At 45.9% G+C, this 21,451-nt stretch overlaps 1 protein-coding gene across 4 annotated transcripts in view; it reads left to right on the top strand.

The window, feature by feature from the left end:
• Window positions 1-21,451, top strand: part of CNNM2 (cyclin and CBS domain divalent metal cation transport mediator 2) — a 125,459-nt gene extending 104,008 nt beyond the window's left edge. Inside the window, exons 3-8 of one of the 4 annotated variants that reach the window (XM_005437253.4) lie at window positions 1,792-1,929; window positions 4,057-4,226; window positions 7,583-7,676; window positions 10,157-10,222; window positions 14,002-14,186; window positions 16,373-21,451. In XM_005437253.4, the coding sequence (XP_005437310.2) occupies window positions 1,792-1,929; window positions 4,057-4,226; window positions 7,583-7,676; window positions 10,157-10,222; window positions 14,002-14,186; window positions 16,373-16,582 (863 nt within the window). In that variant the 3' untranslated portion in view covers window positions 16,583-21,451. Of the gene's footprint in view, window positions 1-1,791; window positions 1,930-2,104; window positions 2,170-4,056; window positions 4,227-7,582; window positions 7,677-10,156; window positions 10,223-14,001; window positions 14,187-16,372 lie in introns of those variants that run through there. The other 3 variants (XM_055720600.1, XR_008733865.1, XM_055720601.1) reach the window with 3 other exon arrangements.

The raw sequence follows: 21,451 nt of genomic DNA, 5'->3' as shown, positions 1-21,451 counted from the left end.
AGGCTTCTGGTTTCAAAGAAGAAAAAAGGCATGGGTCATCATCGTTCTGCTCCATGCGCTTAGGAACAAGTATCTCACACTTTCTGATTTGCATTGCTCACAGAATGAGCTTCAGGTATCTAGAGTAGATAGATATCTATATCTAGATAGATACATTACTGTCTGTACAGCGTTGCTGTTGAGACTGTCATAGTCCTGTAGTAGAGGCTTGTCCATGGGAAGTTGAGGATCTAAATGTATTCGTATCTAAAAAGCTAGGTGACTTGGGAAGATCTTTCTAGAAATCTGTTAATTACTGGTATTGTGCATTTCCAAGACCCAACCTCGACCGCTTTGAACCTTGTGTAGTCTGTATCATATATTTGGACATGTACAGGACTCCAGGTCTCACTGGCTTCCTTGCTGTGGTACATCACTTTAATCATCTTTGCATGCATAACCCAAAATCTGGCAAGAGGTACCTGGGAATACGTGTGAGGTTTCACCATGTTAGCTTCACCTACACCTCTTTGGGTGCTTGCCTGAATTCTCTGCAGTCAATCAGTGTACCAGAACTGCCTGGGATCCCTCAAAAGTCCAGTAATTTTACACCAGTGACTACGGTGTTTTCAGTATCTTTCCCCACTAAGACCCTAGAACCTGAGCCATGCCTCAAGTCTTGGGGGGCTCACAGTAATTGTCTCAAGACTTGGGTTTCCTTCAATATACAGTGGAGTTCAGAGCTGTCTGACAGCATTCTGCTGCTTATAGCCACTGCCACCTTACGCGCTATGTCAGCAGAGAAGAGCAAGACCCTGCCGTCTGAGCAGACGCCTCTTCTCCCTGGAGCTGACGTACATTGTACCCCAACACGCCTGTAGCTCCCCACTTACCTGGTTTCCCAGACATTTTAGCAGATCAGCTCAGTGGGTGGACGATAGTAGCTGGATTGTTTGTGCCTCTGCAACTCCATCTTTCATAAATGGGGATTCCCCACCGCGGAGACTGTTTTAAGACGCAGACAAACCACGTGGCAAGTATTTAGCTGAATAAAGGACAGGAGCCCAGGATCACTAGGAGGTGAATCCCCAGATCTGAACTCCTGAAGCTACGCTGTACTTCATTCTGGCTTCAGTGCCAGGGATTCCCACCTCCAGGCTGCACACCTTGCTAGCCTTTGCTTAAATTTGGACAGGACAAAAGAAACCGTGTACGCTAGACATGGAGAGTTACTTGGACCAAAGGCATGCAGATTTTGCCAAAGCTGTGAAGAGTCAGTGAAGCTGTGGTATGGCATAAGAAGTCGGTCGTCGTATATTTAGTCTATGTACCTGCTGGGAATTCTTTAAGGAATGTATATGAAAAAAGTAGCTATCACAGATATTCTTGTAGAACAACACCTTTTGATCATGAGTAGTGCTGAGGGGACTTCTTCCCACCTAGACGTGCACACACCCCTTACGTGTCATACGCAGAGCTGCTCTGCAGTTAGGTGTTTGCAAGCAGAGACTTGCCCCCCCATTGAAGTAACAGAGAAGTGACAGCGGCCGTGGGTGAGTGGCTCTGCAGGACAGGGACTCACGGCCCAGGGAGCCCACGGCACAGCTCGCTGGTTGTTCCTGTTTTGTGCTGCGTGCGGATGAGCGGGGCTTTGCGCGATGAGCGGGGCTTTGCACGTACTGCAGAGGGGTCTGCCTGCGCCCTGAGCTCGGGGCGGCCATCCTGGCTGACTCCATCCAGCGTGGTTTGTGTTGGACCCCGTTCTAACAGAAATCGCTTCCTTCCTTTCTTTTCCCACCCTCCCTTCCCCAGCTGATAACAAGACGAAAAAGAAAGTAGCTCACCGGGACAGGAAGCAGGACTTCTCTGCCTTCAAGCAGACAGACAGCGAGATGAAGGTTAAAATATCACCGCAGCTCCTCCTGGCAATGCACCGGTTCCTGGCAACAGGCAAGTGCGGATTATCTTTTTTTGCGATCATGCCAGAGCCTCGGAGGCAGTTTGTCAGCAAAGGCCGGTGAGGTGGGTGGGACAGTGCAGGCGGGAAGGGAGGCTGGATTGTGGGGTGACAAATAATGCCACTGTTGTGTTTTTCTTTTTAAATTCTCTCCTCTCCTGTGTTCAGTGTCGGCATGAACCCTCTGAGACATTTACCAGGGGTGGACCAGTAACTTTAAATTGGTCTGAAAGGTAAGGATGAATGCCAAGTGCCGCACTGCATGTCTAGAGTCCATCAGATTAACGACTAGCAAGTACACCCCATTAGGAAGAGCTCAGGGAACAAACCAAAGAGGACTCGATACCACTGGCCAGCTGACTGTAATTGCACTCTGGCGCCTTCTCCAGAAAGAGATGCTGGACTTTTTGCAGGAAGGTCTAAACCTGTTCCATGAGACTTTTTGACTCCAGGTGAAAAACTCTCCCGACACATTTAATGCAGACTGCACAGGTGGTTGAACTGTACTTTTTAAAATGGATTTCTGGCTGGCTTGTGTGACCTCCGTTGATGACTTCAGGTTTCAGAGGACAGTTGTCTCCATCCCAGAACATCTTGATGTTTTTAGCCCTTGGGTTGGCAGTCTGGCAGAGAGGCCAGGGCCTTGAATGGTTTCTTGCAGCTGATATTGCCTTTCGTCGTAAAGTTGGTCCCTTCAGCCCAGAGATGAGACCTGTTAACGGGAGAGCTTGTGGAAAACATACCTTCCTATTGCTCGTGCTGTCTCTCTTTGACATATAAAGACTTCTCACATGCAGGCCTTTCAGACGGGCGTCTTTCACAGCTATGTTCAACATATGTTCATGGGTTGAAAATGATAAAGTTGTTTTGTCTCACATTTGCCAGCTCCGGTTGGAAGTTAGTACTTGCCCTCCTCTAAGGTGCAGTAACTGCCTGCCTAGATGCTTCTAGTCTGTCTTCGTGCTTTATTTTGCCTCTGTGACTTGAAGGAAGCATGTACGTGATCGGTTATCACATCTCAGCTGAGGGGCAGTAATTCCTTGAAAGGCTTGGACTCCTACGGCTCATGTGCACGTGAGCATGTCCTTGGTGAGAGGAAGCAGTTCAACAGGAAGATGCGGATTTAACAGCAAGCAAGGCATTGCTCATGTAGTGGTACAAGGCCTGATGGAGTTCCCTAAACACCTGCTCAACAGACATAGTCTGACAGTGATGCTTCTCTACTTGTTTTATGGATGAAAGGCTTGTGTAGCTTAAATCCAGGTCTGTCTGTGAAGCCACTGCTAAATAACATGAAAGCTACAGTTTTGGTTTCTCTGTTCTAAATTGAGAATAGTATCTTTAGCAGATGAAAGGTACTGGGTCATTTACAGTCCTATTCTGAAATGAGGTGTTAGGACAGCTTATCAGTTTGCATGTGTAAATTTCGACGTCCCTGGCTTAAATCTCCCACACAAGGATGAGCTTTTCTGCTTCAAACAGCTCCTGTTTGGAACACTGAAGAGCAAGTGCATAGGGGATGTGTTCAGTGTTTCAGGCATTAATCCCACATGGTTTGAACTGACCTGCACTGTCTCTCACTTTGAGTAACTTCCCGTATGAACTGTGGCAGCCCCAGCTGTGTCTTTCATTTATATAGAAGATCTATCTAGAGCGAACTTTCTAGGCCCCAAACAGTGTTTTTTTAATATATATATTTTTTATTTTTGGAAAAAGTGCAGCGATGTGGTAACTTTTAATACCTTTTGAGGAAGGAAAAAACAAATTCAGAGGTTCTCTGTCCCCAATTGTAAAGCTCTTCCATTTATACAACTCTCCAACGAGCCTATACAACTGTGACTGAACTCTCAAGAGGGCAAGACTGCCTTTTCTTTTCCCTTTCAGATGAAGACATGGGTTTTGGTTGTTTTGAAAAATACTTCAGTAATGAAAGTTGGGGTGTGCTGGTTTTTCCCCTCCCCCTTACATATCTAACAGTCTCAAAAGACAGGAAGCCTGCAATTCCATAATGGATCTCTCTGCATCTGTGTGTCTTTTATAGGCAAATGCTTATTAACGAGTACTGCTGACTTCTTGCCAGGCATATGAAGTGTAATGCCAAGTTGTATCTTGTGTTATAGAAGTAGAAGCATTTGGTCCATCCCAGATGTCAGAGAAGATCCTTCTCAGGCTGCTAAAACATCCCAACGTCATCCAGGAGCTGAAGTACGATGAGAAGAACAAGAAAGCCCCAGAACACTACCTCTACCAGCGAAACAAGCCCGTCGACTACTTTGTTCTCATTTTACAGGTCAGACATATGATTACGTAGATACGTGCAAAATCCTTCATCTCCTGACATATCCTTCTCTATACCTCTTCCAGTTGTTGAGTTTGTCTTTTCAAATGTGGGAATGAAGCTGTGGCTCCTGGGAACGGCTCCTGCCTCCTTTATGGCCTTGCCAGCCCTGAAGAGCTCACTCGGCTGCTTTCAGCCTCAGTTAAACCAGTTGCAAAGGGTAGACAGCACTTGCTACTTCCAGTCATCTGTTGGAAATTACTTATGCTTTAGGTATCACTAGGGTAGGGAATGCAAAGGAATCCCTGCATACAGCTGGCATCGCTTGGCATGCAAAAACCAGCATGTCATAGGAGTTTGGCCAGGATCCTTTCTCGCATGTGTTTTTTTCCTCTTGCAAAAGGAGGCACGGGGAGTTTGAATGTGTAGAGGAATGACATTTTTCTGTGAAGTTTTGAGCTCTGTACCTGTGGTGTTGCAAGCAGTGGAGGTTTCCGTGGGGACGTTGCGCCATCTACTGAACCGATGCCACCTCCTGCCACAGCCCCTGTGGTTACTGGGCACCTTGCCATCCAAGCACTCACCCTGTCCCCTTTGGGTGGTTTTTAGACTGGAGCCCTAGGTGGTGTGGAAGGACTGTTTTTCTGCTTGTTCTGTACAGGATTGCTTCCAGTGCTGGCATCTCCCAGGTTTTGTTACTTGACAGGAATGTTTGAATGGCTATGTAAAGCTTTACCAGAAACAGTACTTTTTGGGGAGGAACGGTCCTTTAAGAGAGATTTTGCTGGAAAAGTGCTTATGTTTCTATCCAGCATAACTGAAGTTGGGTTTGGTTGTAAGAACACAAGCATTGTAGTTAGAGTTGTAACACAGGGCTTGAAATCTTCCTTAACCTGCCTTAAAAAAAAAAGGGTGTGGGCGTGTGTTTAAACTATCAGTGATAAACAATTAAGAAAACACTGGAATAGGATATTGTGGATTAATGCAGTTATCTTTTAAAAAAAGGTAGTTTTTCAAGGGTTTAAGGAGCCACTGGTAGCTCTTTAACTGCTCTTCTTATGTACTGAATTGTTGCAATCTGAAATATTCCAGAGGCAAGGTAATGCTCCTGAATGAGGTAATGCTGTGAAGATGTAAATGGAGGACATGGGAGATGGAACTGATTGTTCTTTTCTTTCTGAGCTATTCTGCAATCGATAGATATTTAGCAAACACAACATGCTGGCTATATAATGCATTTGGAAAAGTGCATCTTGCAGTAGATAGATACTACAAAAATGGTAACGGGGTTGGTTCTGCAAGGATCAAGGGGAGGTAAATACTCTGCTTTTGTTACTGAAATGGACTTGGACTTACTCTCTCATGTCGAAAGACCAAGAATACCTTCACAGTAAACACATGCCAGAACACAGTTAGATGTGTATTCTGTGCATTAATTGTACCAATTTAATCTCTGTAGAGTTACTGGTTTAGCTGGCATGTCACCTGTTTGCAACAACTTTTCCATTAGCTAATGGGAGGTTCTTCTGTAGCGGTTTGAGATTGGTTTTTTTGTAATCATGTTTTTTTAAAACTCCTGTTAGAACATTGAGCAGTGAAAAACCAGAAACCACATGTGCGTGCATTTCAACAGGGCAGAACACATCTAATAGCATGCATAGGGAATTTTTAATAATGTTTCAGCTGCTGTGACTATGCCAAGCATGCTTGGTCCTCATATGGCCACCACTGGTAAGCTTGGAAGTGCTGTGTGTGCTGATAAAGCAATGGTCTTGGAAATGAAATTCAACTCCTACTACTAATTACTAGTTTGTGTTTAGCTACTAACTCCAGACTGACTGTATGTGAAGATCAAAGCCTGGGTTTGTATGTATTTTGGAGACCTGATCTTGGCTGGTGAATAACTACCAGCAGTAAGTAGGTTGAGAGCTCTGTTTACAACCAGTCTTTGCCTGGGTGATGAAATTGTACCTTTTGGAAGGCTTATAATGAACAAATAAGCTACTTATTTGTGTTGTGGAGTGAAATTGGTTTTAAAAGGGATTATATGAAGTCGTTGCTTGTGATAGCAGAAAGTGGATTTGTGAGTTAGGCCCTGTCTTCCTGCTAGGTGGGTTTTGTGGTTTTTCTCATCTGGAACAGTTACAACAAATCGACTTGGTATCAGGGTTCATACAGCTTAAGTTCATTTTTCACATTGTTCTGCCCTAGTACAGTACTGTAAAGTTAAAGGTATGATTATTTAATTTAAATGCTGCTTAATGAAATAAACCTATAGAAATAAAACCTACCTTTTGGACTGACTTTGACCCGATTGTGTCCAGTTGATGTTCAGTCTACTTAGTACACGTGGGGTGAGCAGTCTGTCTGCCCTTTCCAGCCTAGGCAGAGGGAAAGCATTGCAGGTAATTACATTGTTTGCCTGAAATCCCAACCTTTGTGTAGTTCAGCCTGAAAGCTGTGTGAGATTTCTTCCATGTGCAGTGGTGTAACTCTCAGTGCAGCGCCAGTAAGGATGGATGGACATGAAAACCAGGCCCCAGTAAGAAGCCAGTTAGTTTTGGGTACTTGTAAACCAAAGTGATTGGGATGTTTACAGCTATGTTTGATGTGATGGGTTCTGTTCTAGAGTCCTTTGTGCGATGTGATGTTAAACATTTGGTTCAGCCCACATCAGAAATGGGTGCACTTGTGTGGTAATTGTGGGTTTGTGCAGCTTAGGAAGCACTGAGGGTCCTTCTAGGCAAAATCCTGTGAAGGAGCAGGGTCTTAAGTTAAGGGTGCTGGAATATGTAAAACTGCTAGAAACAGAGAAAGCCAAAGTAGCCCCAAGACTGCTCCTTCAGGAATAAGTGCTTCATGTCTGTGGGAATCTCATCGCTGAAGGCAGACAGCCTCCTTCCGTGTCGCGTCTCATCTCCCTTCCAGATGTTTGTGTCAGGGGGTACTCCTCCTGTGAATGTCAGCTGTGGCCCAAAATAACTAGGTGTCTCGAGACCCCAGATGACTGTTCCACGTATAAGCTTGTTGTGATACCAGGGGAATATTTTCTCACTCTGTGTTGAGGGAAAGCAGCCTGGCAGCGCTTGGGGCAGGGCAGTAGTACCACCCCAAAGCGGTGGGGTGATCCCGCTCCTCTGCAGGGACTTACACTGGCCACAGGCCACCAAAGACCAAGGTAGCTCAGGGCACAAAAGCGTGTTGCCCTCCAGGGTCTGTCCCTGTTCAGGCACCGTTAAAAACTCCAGGGACCGTGACACTGCTTAGGGAATGTCAGGCAAAACTAGCTTTCAGGGCTCCAGTCTGGTCTTGTGCCTCGAGACCTACAGTCCCTTTTAATTGCAGCTCTCTCTCCTTTTCCTTGACAGGGGAAAGTGGAAGTGGAGGCTGGGAAAGAGGGGATGAAGTTTGAAGCTGGTGCTTTTTCCTACTATGGGGTGATGGCCCTCACAGCATCGCCAGGTATGTCCTCTTACCTTCTGCTTCTGGAATGTGCTCCTGCGCCAGCTTGCCCGTCCCATGAGTGCGGCGGCAGGAGGCTGTGCAGGGCAGCCCCTCGCCCCGTCTGTGGGACTGGTGTAAAGGATCCCTCCCCGCCAGCCAAACTGCCCGCCTGGCACGGTGTCCCTGGGAGGGCTGGGGCTGGTGGCAATGCTGGCGCCGACTCCGAAACCCAGTGGCTGGCAGTGGCTTGCCAGCACCCGGAGGATGAGAGTGTCGGCCTTAGCAAGTGATGTGTTTGGTACTGGAGGACAGCTTTGTAGTTTTGCTCACGGGTAGGGTTATAGGGATTGAATTAACGGGAATAAATAATTAGTGGCAGAGGGACATCTAGCGGTGCGATGTACAACCGCCCTGTTAGCTGGATGGTTCGCTTTATGGGTCTGGTTTCTGAAGCTCTCTTGAGGAAGAGGAGGGCAAAGGTGCAAGAAAGGCGATTGCTCCTCTCAGCTTGTGTGGGAATGTAAACAAGAAATCGTCGAGGGGGAGAGCTGGTGTCTGAGGGCAAGGTGTGAGCCAATTCCTGGTGCACAAGCTACCACCTGGTAGGAGCAGCTAAGGGGATTGTCTTATAATCCACCGAAAGTAGGCTCCAGTGTTCTGTTTCAGTATCTGGTGATGTGTTTTGGTGCCAGCAGTGTCACCACTAAGATCTCAACCTCAACGGGAATCCACAGCCCTGTTGGGGAGAGCTGGGGCGCTGCTGCTGGTGTTGGCCATCTGCTGACCCAAAGCTGCTTGCTCAGCTTTAGAGATGAGAAGTTTTACATGCTGAAATTGTGTCCTCCTGTTGCAGCAAGGTTTATGTTCCACTTGAGAGGCAGCTTGTTTTAATTGTACAATCATGAGCACTCCCTTTGTGTATGCGTACCTATGTGTATGTACATTAGCAAACAGCATTGAAATGAAAATTATTTTATAAGTTGTGGATATAGCCTTATTAAACTCTGCAGACAACAGCAGTTCTCTTGGACGTGTGAACTCACTCCTACAGGCAAGACTAATTCTTCCTTAATTGTGTGCACTTCAGTTTGATTACTCTGGCTTACACCTTTTGAGGCTTGACAGATTTGAGAGCGTGCAGAGCACTGGGTGGATTTTATCTGAGCGATAGCAGCAGTGTTCACGAGGAATCGTGACACATGTGAGTACGACTGTATCATACCCTCAGCTTTGCAGCTCAGCTTTTGCAATCTGGGCCAGGCACAGAGCTGCATTAGGCATGGTCACTTCTCTTACCAGACCTATGCAAATCACTTGTGGCATCTCTGTTTTGACAGCATTGTTCAGTTTGAATGTTTTCATGTAGTTGGGTTTTTGGTTTTTTTTTTCATGTTGCAAACACTCCGCAAAACCATGCCCCAAGTTGCCCCAAGTCCTGTGAGGTCAAATGATCTCCTCTTCACATACCCTGAAATCCGTCTTGGATTTTGTTGTTTCAGACTTAAGGATTTTAAATTAATTATTTTAAATTAATCTTGACCAACCTTGGATTTGTTTACCTTTGACTGGTTATCTGTTACCGGTAGCAAATCCCTCATATTGCTGGCTTTCCCTCCAGGCTTTATAGAATTTGTTCTATGATGTTTTACAACATCCTGAGATTTCTGTTAGGATGAGCTCATAAAAATAAATTTCTGTTACTGGGAAAGAGCAGGAAAGTTCAGTGAAAGTGTAAGTCATTGCAGAACAAGCGAAAACTCCTGCTCTTCTGTGTGTCCTAATAGACTTCATATGCCTGCTCTTCCCACCTGGAATGTTAAGTCAGTAATAGAAGAGTAAAACATTTAAAAAAACCCAAACAACAAAAAATCCCCAACAAACAACAACAACAACAAAACACACACACACACACACACACAGACACCCCCCCTCCCCCCCTCAAAAGCAATAAAAGAGTGAAGCTTTTTTCTTTAACTGTAGCTGGGGAGGGACTTGCAGTAATGATGAGCAGTACAGTACCCATCCTGACAGGGATGAGGTTGGAGTATCACTTGACACTTTACTGAAGACTTGAACTACTGTGAATTGTCTTTTGGCTTTATTTCTGTTTTTGTCTGACTCCCACAAGGAACAGCACCCGTGAAAGCTTGTTTAACTCTTTGCTTTCCAGGCTGGAATGGGCACCACTGCTCCTTTTGAACTATTTTAAGACTGAGTGTACCTTCATGGACTGTTCTCTGTTGGATAACCATTCCAATTAGCAAATGAAAATTGTTCACTTCACTGTAATTCCTTAGGCTTGTTTTTTTGGTTTATTCCTAAAATTGTTTGATTGTCTTTTTTGGTTTTGCTTGTGTTTTAACCCTTTACTTTTTCACAGTTGATTTGCACTTTTGGTTTTAGTTCTTCAATGTGTGAACTGGCTCCTTCCCCTGTCGAGTGTGGATAGCTGCCGCCTTTCTGGTCGTGATCTCATCCTTTTTCTCTCCCTCTTCTAGTTCCCTTGTCCCTGTCTCGTACCTTTGTTGTCAGCAGAACAGAGTTGTTAGCAGCAGGTTCTCCAGGTAAATCCGCATGCTTCTATTTTCACCATTCTTGTGACTGCCCTGATGCCATAAAAAGTCAGCTGCAGTCTGTATTTATCTGACCCCTTTGCTTGTTAGGGAGAAGTCCAGCACAGAGTTATGCCTTGCAGGTAGGTATCCTGAACTTTTGTTTATGGTAACTGGTAGCAACACGACAGAGTCACTGAAATGGGAAGAACTAAAAACGCTTTGAAGAAAATGTATTTGGTAATGTGTGCTTGTTCTTGAGTCTCATGTGTATGCTGGTGGAAAATTAAGAGGGGAGTTTTTTTTTAAAAGAAGGTATTCTTCCCCCAGCTGAGGCTTAAAACTTTCTGAAGAAAATGCATTTGGCAGAGGAGAATGGCTGCTGTTAAACTGCCATAAAAGGAAAACTTCTTTAATGAAAGAATTCTTACATTCTCATATGGGTGAATTCTATGGTTTGTGTATAGTCTGGCCATTTCAATTCCTCAAAAGCTATGAGCTTTCTCTCGGTGAGGCTAATGCCACAGACTGGCACAGGGATGTACTGAGTGGACTGATTTGCAATGGAATGTGCAAGAAGGTTGTGGGACCTCCTGTGGGGTTTTCTGGTTCCCATTTTGCTTAAGACCTTTCCTGGCTGAATAACCAAGTTGACTGACATAGAAATCCCTTTGGGGAGCAGAGACCAAGGAGGGAGCAAAATGAGCCAAAAAGAGTTCTGAGATGTGGTTGAGTGGTTGGAAATTGGGAAGGGTCAAGAAGTGAGCTGTGCAGACACTGCATGCACAGAGGAGCTGAGGAAAATAGAAACCTAGAAAGTCTGTAGGAAGAGCAGAATCCTAAAATAGTTTGGGCCACAGTGAACATATTTCTTCTTTTTGAAGTTTTCTTTTTCGGACGAAATGTCTTTCCCTAGACCTAAAAGCAAACAAGATAATGATATGCATATTTAAGCGAAACATCTCCTAAACATTAATACACATCATGTGTTTCATAGACTTTCACCATCTGCTTCCTGTATTTTTCCCCTCTTCTTTTTTCACTTACAAAAATGTATTTCACCATCAGTCCTTAAATTAGTCTCATGCACATTCCAAGCAAACTACAGGTTGTTGCCCTGCAGGGGATTTTTTTCCTGCCCTCTTGAAGTTTCCTGCTGCTAAACTTCAAAGAAGGGAGAGAAATTTAATCTTTCTTTAATTAAAGTACCTGATGGCTTTCTTTTAAGCTCAGCGGCTTTGATTATCTTTTTTAGCTTGTTTTTTTTGTTTTGCCAGGTCATCTTTTTTTTTTTCTTTTTCCTTTTCCTTGCTACAAATAAGTGTACACTTTGCACATGCAGGTTGTTTCCAATATAAATGCCAAGCATATTTTCATAGCGTTTTCCCCATATAAAAACCCCCAAAACCAAAATAATAACAGAAAATAATAATGGGAAGAATCTCCTTTGAAAGGAACTGATATGGTAAGCCTGGTCACTATGACAGTGTGGTACCAGTTTTGATGAAACTTGGACCTTCTGCTGGGTCCTTCTAAAAAGGCTGCTGGTCATGCCCAAATTCATTATACAATTGTACTGATGTTTGTCTTGTGGATTGTGCTCTTTATCCCCTGTATTGAAAGGTGAAGAGTATGGGGAAACCTGGGTAGAAAAGGTCTGTCCGGGTCTGGGCTGGCAGGGCGCCGTTCTGCAGACGCGGACCTGCCTGGTGTTCTGTCATCTGCCCCTTTCGTGTCCTTCCTTCTTCGTTAACTAACTTTCTTCTTCTCCCTCCCTAACTTGTACGTGGTCCAGAAGTTCTTTCCCTCAGATTTTTAGTAATCCTATTTTTTTGTTCCATCCTTTCATTTCACCTGTCCTTTTTCTTTGTTTGTTTTTTTTTAATATATTTTGTCATGTTGCTGTCTGTCCTTTGTTTCTGATTAGTAATGTACTATAAGGCCCCTGGTGAGACGAAAGGGCAGATATAAGTCACAGTAGTGGAAAGCCGTTCCAGACAGAAACCTTTATCCCGAGCAGCAGTGATGCTGTTCTCGTCACACACAGCTGTTATTTTGTGTACGCAGGTGGGACAGACAGGACAAGTTCGCTCAGCCTTCACAGTTCCTTGTTCTCCAGTGGGAATTACAGCATCAAGCCTTGCAGGCAGAAGGAGCTTTGGCTCCTGGCAGCAGTTATTGCAGCCTGCTGTGGCTTTCAAGATGGCAAGTCGGTGTGGAGGAAAACCTTGCAGGGCTCTGAGTGCTCCCCCCAAGCCTGTGCTTCATGTTGCCATGGGGACCTGCACTACCTCCACACTGCAGAAATGGCAGGAAAACGGCCGCGTTGTCAGAACCTGGATTGTTCTGTTCCCTTTTTGAAAACTGAAGGAAAAGACATCAGAGGGATTTTAAATGGGAAATACAAAACAGGGCAGTTCTGCCATGCTTCTAGAAGCACCTAAGGCGTTAGGTTTAGAAGAGGCTGGATGCAGAGATGTAGAACAGGCTGTGTCATTTGAGCAAGCAGAGATTATATGTATAGTCATTAAGTGACAGAGGTAGGTTTGAATTTTAGGTAGTGCTTTTTTTTTTTTTTTAGAAGTTTATCTATAGAAAAGTCTTCAAAGGAGAATTTGAAAAGCTTGCAAGGATACTGTTGCTGACTTGTGCAAAGAGACTTTGTCTCTTAAGATTATATGGTAACGATCTTTCAGCTGAGAGTGGGGGTCACATGGTAAGTAGCACAATTTACATCGGGTTTCAGTTTGGTCTGGCTGAATGAAATTTAACTGCACCAAGATCCAAAAATTCACCAGTCCCAAAGACAGTTCTTTGATCAGTGTGTACTGTGTGTGCATCCAGGGAGAAGCCCATCTGCAGGAGGGCTTGGGATCTCTCCTAGGATGTATTTCTTCCCTCCTGTCTTCCTGGTGACTGTGTGGGTGGAAGCTGGGGATGCAAAATGTGTGTGGCTTCCTGAAAGCACGTTTACTTGGGATAAACTGTGGCCAGTCATAGCTGCAGGGGACAGCTGCGAGGTTTTTCAAGTGAAACACTGCAATGCTTAAAGGCTGGTGATGGAAAATGATGTCTCTAGTTTACTCCTTTCCTGGACACGGATTTTTCTCTGTAGCATGGACTGTTTTTGCTGTTTTGTTGGCTGGTGTGTACCACGTGGAGCTTGCGCTCCTTCACTGAATTTTTGTCCCTTTGAGCACTGGGAGGTACTAGTGGAAATGTTGAAGTAATCATCATGTGGACTGCACTCTGGTCCACTGAGGACTCTGGCACTCTTACTATTTTTGAAAACGTCTGCTCTGACTCGGGGAACAAGGCATATGTAGGTACCAGGTGGATTAAAAGCGGGGGTGAGGGTTGACTGGGACTGACTGTGGATGAAAGGTTTGGTGTGGAGTTACGATTGTAAATCATTAAGAAAGAAAAATAAATATCTATTAAGCATGGTCTGGCTATCAAGATCTCCTGTAAGTGAGTCTTGGGAAGTTACCTTTCTCTGGTCATTGCCGCTCATCAGCTAAAGCACTGTGACCAGGGCATGGCCATTGCAACATAAAACAAAACCAGGTTTGTTTAAGGCATACTCTGTGATGTCGGCTACCACCTCTGGACTCAAAATGTACTCTTTTTCAGGGTAATTTGGTTGTTTAGCTCTGTGTCTAGTTATGACTGGATTAAGTATTTGCAGTTCTTTCGTGCTACATTGCAATATATTATGTCCCTTTGAAACTGGTGACTTTAAATATTTTCTACTTGATTTAAGAAATCTTTTGCTCTTGCCCATTCCTCAGCCGAAAACAAGTCTCCACCTCGGCCCTGCGGGTTGAATCACTCAGACTCTTTAAACCGAAGTGATCGCATCGATGCAGTGACACCAACGTTAGGGAGCAGCAACAACCAGCTGAATGCATCTTTCCTCCAAGTGTATGTTCCAGACTACTCAGTGAAAGCGCTCACAGACATTCAGTTTGTCAAGGTAGGAAAAAAGCTAGAAAGGCCCTGCTGGAAAGCTGGGCTTGGCTGGTAGGATGGAGAGCCCGGGGAAGGGAGGTCCCTATAGACTGCTCTGTGAGTAAATAGGATTATGAAAGCAGCCGTTTAAAAATCGCTTGAAATTACCTTTTGCCAGTATCTGCTGTCCATTGATTTGTCTTCACTGTTCCTCTCATTTAGGCTTGTAAGTAGATTGGTCATGTAAGTTTCTGGATTTCAGGTCCCTCGAGGAAAGATTGTAGAAAATAATCTCTCTCTGCTTTTAGTTATGAAAGATGTATCCTTGTGAAGCCTTTGGAGCCATCGGAAATGGAGACCCTTCATTATCAGACAGTGTCCTTTTCTAAAGGATGAGACATTTTCTGTTGGTTGCAGTCTTTATTCACTTTTGATTTTGGTTTCAGTTTGGGGTTCTTGATCTTACTTTCTGACTTGCCATCCTACTTCTGCTTGGAGAAGTCTTGGACATTTTTCTTTATCTTAACTTCACATGTTAGGCTCATGTCTCATAATACCAGTGAGTTGCTGCATGGATACAGCTCTGTCCCCCAGCATGGTGCATCCCACGCTGTAATGTCTGTGACTCCTGTGGGATAGGAAATCTAGCTGAGCTGAGGCACAGCTAATGCTGGCAGCAGTTTCAGCCCAGCTGGGCGTCCAGGGAAGCTGATGTCCCATGGCCAGAAGTTGACCTTGATGCTTTTCTTAAATTAAGTGCACACTCACAGTTTCTTTGTATGCAACTCAAATGATTTGTGAATTCAAAATCTGTCAAAGTTAATTCAATATTACGAATGTGGAATAGAGATACTAGAATGCTAAATCTGTAGCCAAATTTTTAAAGTAGACTACAGTGTTGCATTCAAAATTTGACAGATGCAAGTGTACTGGTGGATGGATCAAGCCTCCAAGGTTTAGATCAGTAAATATTTATCACTGGGCCAGTGATTCTCACTACAGATTTCAGTGGCTAATCTGCTGTACAGAGCAGCTGCTCATCTTAGGCCGCTTTCTGTGGAGTCCTTCCAACTCTCACTGTGTTCGTACTGAGGCTAATGAATGCTAAGCTGTCTGGTATCTCTGCAATCAGACTTGCGCATCCCTTCTTGCATCAGTCTGCTTTACATATAGGACAGAGTGCTCAACATTATTGTTTTCACTGTGCCATGTGGGCATTTATTCATTTAACACCATGTAAACCAGGGTTGTGACCTGCTCGTGCATGTTTTGGATTTTGCTTTTGGAGTTGTGACCTGGTCCATCTGACTCTCTCCATTTCCAGTCCCTCTCTTGTGCTGTTACTGAAAACTTACAGTTTTCTAAAAGTCGTTTCACCTCTTCCACCTTCCTGCCTGCTGAGATAACCCACTGCTGTTGTAGCGCACGGGGCTGCCAGTGCACGTGCATCCTGCTGCCTGTCCTGGCTGAGAAGGCTGACCTGGAGGAATTTTCAGGGCTGGTTGCTTGTGGCTCCAGAAGGAATTCTCCCCTCTACCACCATATCCGGATACGTGGGGCTACAGGCTTCCTTGCCTCTGGGGCACTGTGGGCAGCAGCACTCTGCTCTAGGCCGGCTCCTGTCATGACTGTTCCGCTGACTGCAGCCAGCTCTTGCAGAGACCAGTGGAAAACTTCACGGGTTGCTAATTTGGACTCGGCTCTGCGGACATCCTGGTCTTTTCTAGAATCAGATGTCCTTATGTACTAGAATAAGGCTGTAGGTCCTGCTGCATTGACTGGCCTAGACAAGAGCAGTAATGCTTGTACCCTCTGGCTCAATAGGGACTGTTAGAGCCTCACCAGGAGCTCGTTGAAGCTGGGAGAAAGACTTCACTGAACTCTGGTTCTGGCCCTAAAAATGTGCATGGTTAGAAGGAAATGGAGATCTGATTTAAAAATCTCTGCATAGGAATAAATCCCTGCCTTTGAACAGCATGGTGATCACACAGCTCAGTGCTTCCACCCTGTCTGGAAATGTCACCATGCTGTGGTGTTGAGTTGGGATGCCCTAGGCTTGCAAAGCGCAGGGATGTTTTATAGAAACAGGTGAACGGGGGTTGAAGTGTGATCATCTGGAAAGGGAGGGCACACTAGTTTCTCGGTGTGTCCCATGGGAGACACAAAAGCGTGACTGACTCTTTTTGTTCCTTCCTTCTGTTCTTGGAGCAGATCTCAAGACAGCAGTACCAAAATGCCCTGATGGCATCCCGGATGGACAAAACACCTCAGTCCTCGGACAGTGAAAACACTAAAATCGAACTGACTCTTACGGAGCTGCATGATGGTTTGCCAGACGAGACAGCAAACCTGCTGAATGAACAGAACTGTGTGACTCACAACAAGCCCAACCACAGTATGCACAGTGAAGGAGCCATCTAGGAGCTGACTCCCCACAACCCACCCATCCCATCTCTTCAGCAGGACCAGACCTTGCTCCTTCCTGCCTCCTCCCCGAGTGTGAACACCGTTAGTATGTGCTTGCAACACTGTGCTGCATCCAGTGTTCTGAGACCAAAGACTTTTGCGTCCGTTCTGGGAGCAGAAGAGGAAGAAACAGGAAGAAAGGAGCAAAGAGCAAGAGAGACTAAAGCCCCAGGCGTACTTTGGGAATGGTGAGCCACCCTTGAGAACGATGAAAATACTTCTTGCAAAGTAGAATCGTGTTTATTTTTTATCTGTATTTTTGATCCTTGTTGGGTTTTTCCTTCTCAAACACATATGGAGAAGTTTTAAAAGCTCCTCCAGTTATTTTTTCAAGAGAGATCATGTTTTTAAAAAGTATTTTGCAGAGTTTTAAATTGTTTCTGTCCCTCCCAAACCTCAAATGGGCTCTGTTGTGGTTTTGTGAATCGGCTCCAATGTCCTTAGGCCTCTTTTCACCCCTCTCTGGTCCTTTTTGTTGCCCTATTGAAGAAGTTAGTAACTGGTACTTGTATGTTATTTGTGTCCCAAGAATGAGCAAGCTTCAAGGAACCTCTGGTTTCAGCCACCTGGAGGGCCAAGGGATGAGTATTGTTAACATTCTTGCAGTTAAGTTTCAGGGAAGGAGTGGTTACTTTGGTATTTAATGATCTCTCAAATTTCAGAAGGTTTCTTTGTAAAGCACACAGAAGCGTTGTTACACTTACACTTTTTTAACATCCAAAAACTTTGTGTATGTTGAAGATGATACTGAGGGGGAGAAGGAGTTGGTTAGCGAAACTGCAGTCTGGTGTCATGAAATCCAGGTGTAATTTTCCGTAGTGAAGTAACGGGCTGATCTTTCATTGGTGTTCCTGACAATTGCATGGTGAAGTAATGTGTGCACCCCAAAATGACAAGCTTTTAAGCACTCTTGTGCTGTAGCGGTCTGGACACCGTTATCTTGGCCAGAACGGATGTGCAATCTTTGCTAAATGACAAAGAATATCAGTGCCCGTCCTTCCTTCAATCTCTAGTATTAACACAAAAGTTGCTGCTACAGTTACACCCAAAGTACATCCTCCAGGTGACAATAAACCTCTGCCAGTGCAAGGCTGGGCTCTGCTGAGGAGTCGGGACCATCCTCTCCTCTCCAAGAACTGACAAACTAAACTTCCCAGACGCGAGTGTATTGCACTTCAGGGATTCGGAGAGGTTCGTTTCCAGGCTGTTCCTAGCCACATTCCTTCCTTTGAGTGGATTTAGTGCTTTTCCTTCTCTCTTGCCCCTTTTAACAGCCGTTTTAGGGATTACCGTGGTAGCAGAGCAGAGAGCCTCCCACCCAGCTGCCACTAGTGCAGGGCACCCTGCACTGGGCAACAGAAACCGATTCCTTCACCCCAGAAACCTGAATGCAGACTAGACTGGGTGCAAGCAAGAGGCAACCTGCAGCAGTTGTGCATCACCCATTTCCCACTCCCACAGACAGAATCTTAAGTTCTCAAATGAAAAAAAAAGAAAAGCACCCTGGCCATCCTCTCCCCTTCCAGTGCTGTCTCAAACAAAATGTGAATGTTGCCTTCAGTATCTAGAGTGATTAATAAATCAGGCATTGTGGTTTCTCTGTTTTGAGGCCTTTTCATGGCCCCTGGCTATGTAGCATTTCCTTTCCTTTCTTTACACCCAGATAATCTCATCTGGCCCTCAAAGAAGCCCCCAGCCCCAAATGCAGCTGCGCAGCTCTCTGTGTCTGCATGCCCGCCCTGTCTCTCCTGCTCGCGGGCTGGGGAAGGCACTTGCTGCAAGTTCCCGTGGTCTGTCTTTGTGAACAGTGGCTGGAAAGGTGCAATATTTTGCTGCAGGATCTCCCCGCAGGAAACTGGCGTGCGTGGTGTCAGAGCCAGTTGGGTCTGCATGTGTTTCTTCTCCTCTCTCTCTTGGCTTCGGAAAGCAGCCCTAATTTTTGCTGTCCTTCCCGATGGGAAAGGTACGCTTCTTCCTTGGAGCCACCTGCAAGGGTGAAGTCCCCACAAGGGGGCATAGAAACTGCACGGTATGTAACTTGTGCACCCAATGAGGAGGAAACGGGGCCTCAAAACCTTACTCTCACATTTAGCTTTTTATTAACTTTGAGTTCCCTCTAAAAGCATTTCCTTGGTCTCCATCCTTGCTTTGATGTGCGCCAGCCTGCCGCCGCTGAGAGCACGCAGCTCAGCATTGGCACGGGCTGACCTGACCCCAAGCCCTGCTTATTCCCAGAGAGCTGCCAATATTGCACCTTTCTTGCAAAGCAAAATGTTGAGATGTTACGATGTTTGTCCTCGGCGAGAAATTTGCCTCGCCAGTTTTTAATCTAATGTTGCTGAATGTAAAAGTTTGTCGGAAGTGTTTGACACAGTGGTGAACTTGAGATGCAGTATCCGTTTTGTCAAACCTGCCGAAGGAGGGAAGGCTCAAGTAAAGGTGGCTTTCTCTCTGGGCTGAGGTTGCTCGCTGGATCTGACTTCTGCTTCTTATGGCAGGTTATAGATTTGTTTCAGTGTGTGTTTCCCTTTTTTTTTTTTCTTTAAAAAAAAAAAAAAAGGGCAGAAAAAAAAAAGCGCCAATTTTTCCAACCAAAGCCATGTGATCCCAAGCAAATACCTCCTGCTTCTGCCCATGCTGCATTGTTCCAAAATTTGCAGGCAATTTTTTGCATGACTGTTTTTCATCATTTGTACAGATCCAGTACTGGGAAGTGAAATAATTTCCATAAAAATAGTTGATTATAGATGTGTTTCATATGGAAAATATGTACCTGACCCAGAGGGGTTAGGAGCTGCTACTGCTAATTAGCTTGAAGAACAAAGCATGGTCCTCTCCCTGGAGGGGAAAAAATCCAGTCTCCCTGTTCTCAGGGTATTTACAGTTTTACTGTTTAGCAAATGCAAGGGGTTCCCAGCCGTTGTGGTGGGAACCATCGCAAGCAGAGGAGCCCAGCGCCCAGCTCAGGATCACTTCTGAGCCTCCAGATGGCATTTGCCGGCGCTGGGGCTTGGCTGCCGCGACTGCAATGGAGATGCCACAGCATCTGAGTCTGTGCCCTTGCAGGTGGTGTCCTGCCAGAGAGCTATGCTTTCGCTGCCTTGCTGGCTGCCTGCCTATATTCAGGTAGGCTCAGATGCCGTGCCGCAGTGCCATAAGGATGCGTGGCAGGGCTGCCAGCCGTTGCCATGGCGCAGGGCACCAGCTGGTGGCTTTGGGAATCGTTGGACCTGACCTCAGACCTCGGCAAGGCTTTGACTCGCAGAAAGGATACTGCATCTTCCTATGTCAGCTCCTACTGCCGCCTTTGTTCCCCTCATCCGGCTGCCTCCGGGGGCAGGCAGAGGGGTGGACGATGGCCTGCTGGCCGGGGGAGGCTGGGAGGGCATCTAGCCATGGTTTCTACTGTCAATACAATTTTGCACAAGAGTTCTTTGAAGTGAGGTTTTCAACACTAATATCTTAAATGCACAACTGTGAATTATAACTTTTACACTCCTGTTGGTTGAATTTCCTTTAAATGAAATGAACCTGAATCTGTTTTAACTATGATTTATTTTTTTTTAATTCTGTGTATTGCCAAATCTTTGTAAAGAGTGAAGGAATGTTCTTGCTTTCCAGTGAGAATCTTTCTCCAAATGAGACTGACTCTGGTGATGTGGAGATCATACGAAGCACACTAGTTCTGAGTGGAGAGGGGCTCAGGGTGGGCTTAGCAAACCAGCCTTGGCCTCTCTATGGACCCCAAGCTCAGACCCTCCAGAGTTTACAAAGCGATTGTTGTTTTATTCCCAGCTTGTCCGCTCCCTGAAATTCCTGTGCTGAAGGCCGCTGCCCTGGAGGAGCTCAGGACGGGGTATCCTGCAGAGGGGCGAGGGATGCTGGCAGGGTATCTGGGCTGGCCAGGGAGCGGGGCCCTGAGGCTGGGGGGGCAGGATGATGTGCTTCCCCCGCCCAGTTGCACCAGCAGAGCGAGCTCCACGGGGCAGGTTCTTCCACCGCTCTCCATTTCTTCTGCAAACTTGTAGTTGTGTGTAGTTCCTTCTCATGCTCCTTTTGCCCCCACGCATGCTCCTGCCGCAGACTGAGCAGGGATGGGATGATGTCAAGACCTGTGCGGGGCAGCTGGAGCTGGCTGCTCAAGGCTTGCGGTTCTTGAGCCCCCTTAGGAGAGGGGTCAGCCACTCATTCACATTGTGCTTGCTGTTCTGTTCCTCCTCTGTTCTCCTGGGCTTACTCCCTTTTTCCTCACCACAGGTTTGTTTTTGTCGGTGGTGTTTTTTTTCTTACTTTCTTTAAGTGCCTTTTTGTGCGGGTGGAGCTGGCAAGAGTAGGCGTCTCAGGACATGGCCCTTTGCACTCACCACAGACCTGGAGAAAGTTCAGGGGGAGCAGGGCGAGTTGCCAGTGATGGCCCACGGACGTCACCCGTGGCTGCTTCTTAGCCTTCAGGGCCCAGCTCAGATGAGAATGAGATTTTGGCACTGGTGCTGTCAGGCTCTGGTTCAAATGAGCTCAAAGAAAACCAAAGAGGTGGCTTTGTGCGAGGGGCTGCTTGGGCAGCAGTGGTGCTTCCTGTGATCTCTGCAGAGCTCAGCCGAGGGGTGTGGGGGTGTGGATGGCAAAGAGCAGCGCTGTCTCCTCACAAGCATCCTGTGTAAGTATCCTACATGGTGGAGAACGCGACCGCCTTCTCCAAGACCCCTTGGAACGTGCATCTTCCTTGTGCTGAAATACACTATCTATAGAAATCCTTCCCACATGAAAGATGTACCATATTTTATATGATATCTAATACACGCATCTGTGGTTTTAAAACTAGTA

The sequence above is a fragment of the Falco cherrug genome, chromosome 9, assembly GCF_023634085.1.
Source record: "Falco cherrug isolate bFalChe1 chromosome 9, bFalChe1.pri, whole genome shotgun sequence".
Lineage (NCBI taxonomy): Eukaryota > Metazoa > Chordata > Aves > Falconiformes > Falconidae > Falco > Falco cherrug.
The sequence above is the reverse complement of the archived record's forward strand: the minus strand, read 5'-3'. Positions and strand labels throughout refer to the sequence as shown.